The sequence below is a fragment of the Myotis davidii genome, unplaced genomic scaffold (assembly GCF_000327345.1).
Source record: "Myotis davidii unplaced genomic scaffold, ASM32734v1 scaffold71, whole genome shotgun sequence".
In the NCBI taxonomy this organism is placed as follows: Eukaryota; Metazoa; Chordata; class Mammalia; order Chiroptera; family Vespertilionidae; genus Myotis; species Myotis davidii.
The window spans coordinates 3,519,649-3,529,298 of record NW_006283588.1 but is presented as its reverse complement, the minus strand read 5'-3'; the positions used below and the strand labels follow the sequence as shown (position 1 = coordinate 3,529,298).

Sequence of the window (9,650 nt, the reverse complement as noted above, 5' to 3'; positions counted from 1 at the left end):
CAAGAGAACATGGACACAGAACTTGGCTGGAGATTGTGGCTAGAGATCCTGGCAAGGCTGCTGATCAACTGAATGCTGTCTCTGTGTCATTCCTTCTTCGCCGACTCCGTCCACACCTATGAGGAACCTCTGGACCTGCTGGGGGTGGACCCCAGCATTTCAGGTTTTCCTTAGTTTCTTGATAGACTAGAACCAAAATAGACTTAAAACACTGTCAAAAGTCTCCTGACTTTTAATACATTCCCAAGAGCCCTTCCCTTCTCTCCGCAGAAATGGCTCAGATAATGCCCAGAGGTCTGTAAAGAGCGGCAGAAATAGGGTGCACAATGCTAACAAAACTGCTAACGAGAGAGCAGGTGTCTGGGATCCCATTCGTCCTCCCGAGGCCTGACGCAGGGAAGTTTCCTGATCTCTTTACAAGTTACCTGGGGAGTCAGAGGAAAGTCCACCTGGATCGGCTCACCTGATCGCCAGGCAAGCTGATCTGGGCTTACTTTTTTTTTTCTTTTAAGTACAATTTTTTTTAAAAAAGTTTTTTTAAATTACTTTCAGAGAGGAAGGAAGAGGGAGAAAGAGATAGAAACATCAACAATGAGAGAGATTCATTGATTAGTTGCCTCCTGCACGCTCCCCACTGGGGATCGAGCCTACAGTCTGGGCATGTGCACTTGACCGGAATCGAACCTGGGACCCTTTAGTCCACAGGTTGACACTCAATCCACTGAGCCAAACCGGCTAGGGCTTAAGTACAATACATTTTTTTAAAAAATCATGATATGCTTCAGTCAACTAAAATGTTTAGAGAATTAACAACCTGTTTACCCACCACCCAGATTAATAACAGAATTTTTCAAGTATAACTAAAGCTCCCGATTTTTTCTCCCTTCTTCATTCCAAACAGAAACCACTGTAGTGAATTCTCCTATATTCTTAAAACTTTTCAAAGAAACATGTAACCTAAGGACAGGTGAGGATAACATATGTTATTGGAAAGTGAAGTAGAAAAAAACAACATGAGATTACTTTTTCGATGCTGGATTCAGTCCTGCAGGAGTGGACGGCTGTTCAGGATCTTGGTTCACAAGGCAAGTTGGGAAGGAGCAGCCATCGCCGAGACTATAATGGAAACAAACACTTACAACGGAGCCACGAAAACGCCAACAGAGTGAGACTCCGTTACAGAGCTCACGTCTGCGAGAACACAGTTCTGTGATGGGCCAAACATGTGCCAAACACTGATTTCAGTACAGTCTGTATAGGGAGGTGAGGAGTTAATTTATTTCCACATTGGTACAACAGTGAATCATAGAATAGTATGTTAAAAAACAGGAGGTCCTGTGCAGAATAATAGAGTCCCTTTGCTGGATTACTTTCATTGGTTTAATACCGGAAACTTCACAACGAAATACCTTGAAAACACGGGTAGCAACCAGTACTTCTTCTCATCACCAAAAACTTGTCGCATATTTTTACTGAAACCCAAGCTGAATCCGTTCTTATCTGTTCCATGTCGAAATACAGGGCTTCTAAAAGCCTCTAAAAAAGACAGCAGGGCAATCACGTGAGTAATGAGCATTAACTAGTAACCCCTACCTTTAGAAGTGAGTGAGTTAAATGAGGGCACTCGAAAATCAATGACTAACCCCTGAGGACTTATGTGCTGACCAGCAGCTCAGCAATGAAGATTGCCTGTACTGCTTTAAAGGGATCTAATGATTACATTTACTTTAATTTCTAAGTAACCTTTTAACTATTATAGCAGCAGATGGGCATTGCAGAAAACTAGAAAATACAAAAAGCAAGTAATTTACATCTTCTAATTCTTTTTTAGATACATGGGTGGATGGATGTAGATATATACAAATCTACATACGTTTTAACTAAAATGAGACTATCCATACGTTCTATAGCCTGCATTTTACAGTATGTTCCATTTTACAATCTCATTGAATCGTACCTTTTTTCCCAGCTAACCCAAAATATACTTTAAAGCTGGTTTGTCCAAACCAAGGTCCAATGCAGAATCATACCATGTGTGTGACTACGCCCACCCTGCATATGGAAGCTGAGAGGCTGTGGGACTTGCCCACGATCACACAGGAAATAAGTGATCACACAGGAAGTAAATATCAGCATGCAACCTGAACAAGGCCATCGATGTTCTTCCCACGCTTCATTCTTTTCTGAGATGTGAAAATATAAAATTTTGCCGAAACCGGTTTGGTTCAGTGGATAGAGCGTCGGCCTGCGGACTGAAAGGTCCCGGGTTCGATTCCGGTCAAGGGCATGTACCTGGGTTGTGGGCACATCCCCAGTAGGAGATGTGCAGGAGGCAGCTGATCGATGTTTCTTTCTCATCGATGTTTCTAACTATCTCTCTCCCTTCCTCTCTGTAAAAAAATCAATAAACTATATTTTAAAAAAATAAAAATATAAAATTTTATTTTTTGACTATGAATAAACGCATGAGTATAATGAGTTCTGTCCGTCATGTAAAAAAAGAAAACTCTAATTAGCAGAGTGAAGGTACTAAAAATATGTGGCAATTTCCAAGTTCCTTAGCATTTATCCCCCTAAGTCAGTGATGGCGAACCTCTGACACGCGTGTCGGAGGTGACACGCAAACTCATTTTTTTGGTTGATTTTTCTTTGTTAAATGGCATTTAAATATATAAAATAAATGTCAAAAATATAAGTCTTTGTTTTACTATGGTTGCAAACAATCAAATCAAAAAATTTCTATATGTGACACAGCACCAGAGTTAAGTTAGGGTTTTTCAAAATGCTGACACACCGAGCTCAAAAGGTTTGCCATCACTGCCCTAAGTTAGGTAGCTTTATGTCTAACACAGGTTTATAACTGGAGGACCACATTGTAGGAAGTCCTTTCGGTGTTACAAGTTCAATCTACAAGCTTGAGGAGTTAAAAGCTTCTAGAAGCAATTCATTTACTTTTGATAAATTAAAATTTAATTGTCCAACATCTATTTTGAAAGTAAGATACTTTGTTTAGAAATTACTTTATTATACCAATTTTCACCCTAACAGTATCTGCTATAAGATTTCACCTGAATATTAAAAATTGTCATTCATTGGCCACAATTAATCTTCACTGACAATTATAATCATGGAATCTCACTGTGTGAAGTGTCCTTTGAGATTGTAAGTCCTGGCTGTATTCCCAAACTCCCAACCTTAGTCTAGAAAACTCCAGTTAGCTTAGTCCCTTACTCAGCAAACCTCATAGTATATATTTTTTTGTTTTTTAGCTTTCTATGTATCAACCATGTGGGTAGTGTCTCAAACATTGCTAGGTCTCTTCCTACAGACTTCTGTAAAAATTGAGGTGAAATTTATAGAACATCGTGCACTGCTAGCGGGAATGCAGACTGGTGTAGCCACTGTGGAGAACAGTATGGCGTTTCCTCAAAAAACTAAAAATGGAACTCCCATTTGACCCAGTAATCCCACTTCTAGGAATATATCCCAAGAAACTAGAGATACCAATCAGAAAGGATATATACACCCCTATGTTCATAGCAGCACAATTGACCATAGCTAAGATCTGTAAACAGCCTAAATGCCCACCAGCAGATGAGTGGATTAAAAAACTGTGGTACATCTACACAATGGAATACTGTGCTGCTGTTAAAAAGAAGGAATTCTTACCATTTACAACAGCATGGATGGAACTGGAGAGTATTATGCTAAGCAAAATAAGCCAGTCAGAGAAAGATAAGTATCACATGATCTCACTCATTTGTGGCATATAATGAACAACATAAACTGATGAACAAAAACAGATCCAGAGACAGAGAAGCATCAATCAGACCATCAAACCTCAGAGGGAAGGTAGAGGAGGGTGGGGGCACGGGGAAGAGATCAACCAAAGGACTTGTATGCATGCATATAAGCCTAACCAATGGACACAGACACCAGTGGGGTTAGGGCATGAGTGGGGGGATGAGGGAGTAATGGGGGGATAAGGACACATATGTAATACCTTAATCAATAAAGAAAAAATTTTTAATCACTTTAAAGCGCATAATTCAGTGACATTTAGTACATTCATGATTTTCTGCAGCTTCCACCTTTATCAAGTTCCAACATATTTTCTTCACCCCAGAGGAAACCATTAGGCAGTCACATGTGGTAGCCTGTTTCAGTACTTCATTCAGTACTTCTATCACGGTTTCTATGGCTGAATACTATTCCACTGGAATATATGTAACCATATTTTTCCTATCCATTCATCCTTTGATGGGAATGTGGGTTGTTGCCACCTTTTGGCTAATACAAATAGTACTGCTATGAACATTGATGTACAAATTATCTGCTGATTGCTGTTTTCCATTATTTTGGGTATATACCTAAGACTGGAATTGCTGGGTCATATGGTAATTTTATATTTAACATTTTGAGGAATTGCCAAACTGTTCTCACCGTGACCGCACACTTTTATATTCCCACCAGTAATATGTGAAGGTTCCAAATTCGCCACATCCTCACCAAAGCTTGTGGGTTATTTTTAATATCCATCCAAGTGGGTATGAAGTGGTACTCTCTGTGGTTTTGATTTTTATTTCCCTAATAACTAATAATATGGAGCATGTTTTTAGGTGTTTGTTGGCCATTTGTATATTTTCTTTAGAGAAATGTCTTTTTAAATGTCTACTGAAATCCTTTGCAAATTTTTAAACTGGGCTTGTTTCTCTTGTTGTTGAGTTGTAATATTTACATATTCTGGATACTCGGCCCTTGGACATATGATTTACAAATATTACTCTGAAAGACACTATTTATTCCTCATTGGATGGTCTTGGTATCCCTGTTAAAAATCAATTGGCCAGCCGAAACCGGTTTGGCTCAGTGGATAGAGCGTCGGCCTGCGGACTGAGGGGTCCCAGGTTCGATTCCGGTCGGGGGCATATACCTGGGTTGCAGGCAATTCCCCAGTGGGGGATGTGCAGGAGGCAGCTGATCGATGTTTCTCTCTCATCGATGTTTCTAACTCTCTATCTCTCTCCATTCCTCTCTGTAATAAATCAATAAAATATATTAAAAAAAAAAATCAATTGGCCAAAGATGTATAAGTTTAGCTCTAGACTCTCCATTTCAATTTCATTAGTCAACATCTCTATCCTTATACCAGCACCACAATGTTTAATCACTGTAGATTTGCAGCAAGTTCTGAAAATAGTAAGAACTTTGTTTTATTTTTTGGTGGGTGTTGTTTTCGCTATGTGGGGCCCTTAATGTTTTCTATATATCTGATCATGTCATCTGTGAAAAAGAATAGTTTTAACTTCCTTTCCAATTTGGACATTTTTCTGGGTTAATTTCTCTAGAATTCCCAGTGGTGTTAAAAGAGGCAGAAAGAGGGCATCCTTGTTCTGTTCCTGATCTTAAAGGTTTTTCTTTCTCACCACTGAGTGCAGTGTCAGTTGTGGGGCTCTCATACAGCCCTTTATCAGATCAGAGAAGTTCCCTCCTATTCTTAGTGTGTTAAGTGCTTTTATCATGAAAAGTATTATATTTTGTCAAACACGTTTTTTGTATCAGTTGAGATAATCATTTGGTTTTTCCCCTTCTATTAATGTGATATATGATGTTTGTTCTAGTGAACGCCTTTGTATTCCTGGGATAAATCTTACTTGATTACGGCATATGGTCCTTTTAATATGCTGCTGGATTTGGTTTGCTTGTATTTTATTGAGGATTTTTGCATTTGTGTTCCTAAGGGATATTGTAGTTTTCATGTGATGTCTTTATCTGACTTTGCAATTAGTGCAATGCTAACCTTAAAGCGTAAGTAGAAAGTGTTTCCTTCTAATTTTTTGGGCAGAGTTTGAGAAGAATTGGTGTTAATTCTTCTTGAATGTCTGCTAGAATTTACCAGTGAGGCCCTCAAGTCCTGGGCTTTTCTTTGTTGGGAGGTACTTGATTACTGATTCAACTTCCTAACTTGCTCTTGGTCTATTCAGATTTTTTATTTCTTCTTTAGTCAGACTGGTAGTTTATGTGTTTCTAGAAATTGTACATTTCATCTGGGTTACCTAATTTTTTGATGTACAAATGTTCATGGTTTCTCTTATAACCTTTTTGATTTCTATAAAGTTGGTAGTCCCCACTTTCATTTCTGATTTTCAAAATTTGAGTCTTCTCTCTTTTTTTTATTTCTAACGATAGGCCTGTCAAATTTATTATTTTCAAAGAACCAACTATTGATTTCATTGATCTTCTATCTTTAAATTCTCTATTTTCATTATCTCCTCTCTAATCTTTACCATTTCCTAACTTTGGCTGGCTTTGGGTTAACTGCTCTTATTTTTACAGTTCTTAAAGTGTGAAGTTATTGATTTGAGATTTCTCTTTTCTTAATGTAAGCATTTATTAGTTACATATTTATTTTCCTCTATTTTCACAGCATCCCCCTCTGTCGGGCTTTTGAACATACTGTTTTCTCTGCCTGAGATGTTCTAGCTCTTTCCATGACTGACTTCTTAGGTTAAATATGTATTATTTTGGTGAGCTCTTCCCTGATCACTCATCTAAACAGGCACCCTTCTACCCACCCTCAGCCCCTGATATATACCTCAGGATCCTATTTGTTTCCTTTAAAGGACTTTGCCTGTTGTAATTACTTTTATGTTTAGTTATTGGTTTTTCTATGCCCTTCACCAGGCTGTTCGGCCCTTACTCACCACTGCATATACACAATGCTTTTACATGTGATAAACAGTAAAACAATTATATGGAATAAGTGAATCTGTTTGTGTGTAAGTCACATCCCACAAAACAATGTGGGGAATAGAATAATTTTTACCACTTCAGGACAGGTAGGCATTTACTCATATGGCAACTTTTGATGAGTATCTATGTACTTAAGTTCTTTTAACTACAAAATTGCATACTCACCTAATGTAGACTTATTTTTGCTGACTAGCCAACAATGATAGCCAAACAGAGAAGACAAGCTGACAGAAAACATAGCTGCAGCAAAGAATAAAAACATAATATGGAACTTGGCTTGAGTATCTGGTAGACCATTCTATAAAGAAAGGAAGAAAATGAAATGTTTTGTCAAAGGAATAAGCATTCCCCTACTTTTATAAGTAAGATTTTTTTTTCTTAAAATATTTCTTAAATTTAGTTATGGAGAAAGATACATGGCTTTATGTTAAAACTTTGAGAAAAAACATATAGCATCAGATTAAAATAAATGTTTATTGGAATATGAATATATATTGGAAAATAAATTCAAACTTGGGGTATTTATTTTGTTTGGCATAACTGAATCATAGAAAAACTGTAGTAATATGAGTATAAATTATAACAGAAAAAAGCAAGGTATAAGGAACTATAAAATTTACTTTTGAATTTACTACTTGAATACATTTTGTAACATACTACATATTTATAAACGATTAAATAGATTTATTAAAGTGCCAAAAATGAAGGTTGATTGGCACAGTTTAGCTACTATGCTCACCAATGTTTTACTTTACTACAAACAACAGCATCTACTACAAGAACACATACAACAACACATCCACAGTAATGCTTCAGGCTATTGTAAATAAGAGCATCACAGAAAAGATAAACAGGAGAGCATAACGCGGTGTAAAATAAACCTTACGCCACTCATGTGACAAGAGGCCATCTCAAAGCAAAACCAGCGTGACTCTCATTGAGTTATTGCCCAAGGACACCGGCTCTATCCAGAACGGTAAGTTTGGGGCTAAGGACACTCAGTGACGCACCAGAGCTGCCAGGACGTGTCTCCTTCTGATAGAAGGGAATACTGCATCCATACCCACCCTGCGGATCCGTCAGATTGACAGGTCACAAGATCTCACCGGTAGCTTTTGACAGCAGCCCTCACAGTGAAAACCCTGGCTGCTCCTTTACAAATATACTTGTGGTTGGGACTAAAACTATTCACAGGATCGAGGAGCGTGGGGTGACATCTCTCAGACATTCATTAGGGATCATTCCTCTAGCTGCACAGTGAAGGTCTGCTTGAATGCTGGGAGCCTGTCCACACACCTATGTGTCCCTAGTGCTTGGCCATAGAAGTGGCACATAGTAGGTGCTCAATAAATCTCTGGTATTGAATGTGATTAAAATCCCATCCCACATAAATGATCTAGCAATTAGGAAAGTCTTACCAAATAAAGAATAATTTCATGAAAATAATAAAGCAATTCTGGCAGGGGATGACTTTTTTTGTTGTTGTTTGGTATTCACGGGGAGTATCTTTGAATATTTAAAATACTCAATTTTAATTTTGTTTTGCTTGCATTTAAGGTAAATAGTGCAGAAAACAAATGAATTAACTAAAGCCTAATCAAGCGATACCTAGTAAAAATTCGGGCATTTTAGATATATTACTTTAAAAAAATAATCTTTTTACACATAAAGAAAACACTTCTATTTTTAAATACTAAAAAAAAAAAAATCTTCTTAGTCGATTCTTGTTATTTCAGTGGCTGTGCTCTATAAAGCTGCCATGAGCACTGGCTTCCTCCCAGGGGAAACACGGGGAAGGTTCCTGCGAGCCTCCGGTCATACTTTTGTCAGCAGAACTATTTACTCAGAACCTGGTTTTCTGGGCATCTGTGCCTGAAGACACAGTATCGACAGCTTATTCCACATTCATTGTTGATTCACTGACACAGAACTCACACCCATCACACTACGACTCACGCCTGAAGGACGCTTACCCAACACACAGATTTTCTCCATAAAGCACCTCACACGAGAGCTCAGAAACACCGACAGTACTTCAGCACTGTTCTTGAAGAGCATTTTAAACAGAAATGACCAACACAAAGCACAACAATGCAAAAAACAAAACAAAACAAAAACGTGGCATTATGTAGAGTGAAAAGCACAGCGTGTGACAATATGGGAGCCGAGACAGGAAGGCAGCGTCTCCTGTTTTATCTCCTGGCTGGACATGCACACGGGGCACGCACATTCTCGGCCACCCTGTGCATGTCTGCAAATGGCCACAAAAGCTCTGTGAGTTCTGGTTTTGGGTAACAGAGAAACGTTAGCAAGATGTGAATTCACAAACACAGACTCTGCAAATAATGAGGACTGACTATAAATGAGCTCAAGTCTATAAAATCAGTGTCTGAAATAATTCACTAACGAAAAACTGTACTATATACTTTTATATACAAAAAAAATCAACAAGGTAATGACTTACTGTCCAAAATTTGATAAAATACTGTAAATCCGTAGCAGCAATAAAAAGGCAGTACAGCAGGGAATAAGCCAAGAAAAGGAGGAAAAATTTATAATTTGAAAATCCAACACAATTGTTCACCCTGTTGATAAGACAGAAAACATTTTCGATGAGTTTTACATTTTTTAGCACAGGTATACACATGCCCAACCTTAACACAGCGTTTAGTTTTTATCATTTAAAGTGTACTGGCAAATCTTAAGTGTCCTTCGTAAGATTTCTTTCTCAAATTTGACGCGTAATATCACTTTAATCGATCAAGAACCATATAACTATTCAGTTAACCCTTGAACCAACGGGTTGGAACTGCACGGGTCCACTTAGGCACAGGCTGCTTTTCAATAAATGTACTGTCGGCACTCTGTACCCCCAGTTTATTTGAAACAAGAAGGGA

At 38.1% G+C, this 9,650-nt stretch overlaps 1 protein-coding gene across 2 annotated transcripts in view; it reads right to left on the bottom strand.

The window, feature by feature from the left end:
• Window positions 1-9,650, bottom strand: part of ZDHHC2 (zinc finger, DHHC-type containing 2) — a 31,415-nt gene that overhangs the window by 9,802 nt on the left and 11,963 nt on the right. For both annotated transcript variants that reach the window (XM_006753780.2, XM_006753779.2), the window contains exons 6-9: window positions 9,218-9,338; window positions 6,919-7,051; window positions 1,410-1,536; window positions 1,024-1,116 (exon numbers count right to left, since the gene is read on the bottom strand). In XM_006753780.2, the coding sequence (XP_006753843.1) occupies window positions 1,024-1,116; window positions 1,410-1,536; window positions 6,919-7,051; window positions 9,218-9,338 (474 nt within the window). The remainder of the gene's footprint in view (window positions 1-1,023; window positions 1,117-1,409; window positions 1,537-6,918; window positions 7,052-9,217; window positions 9,339-9,650) is intronic.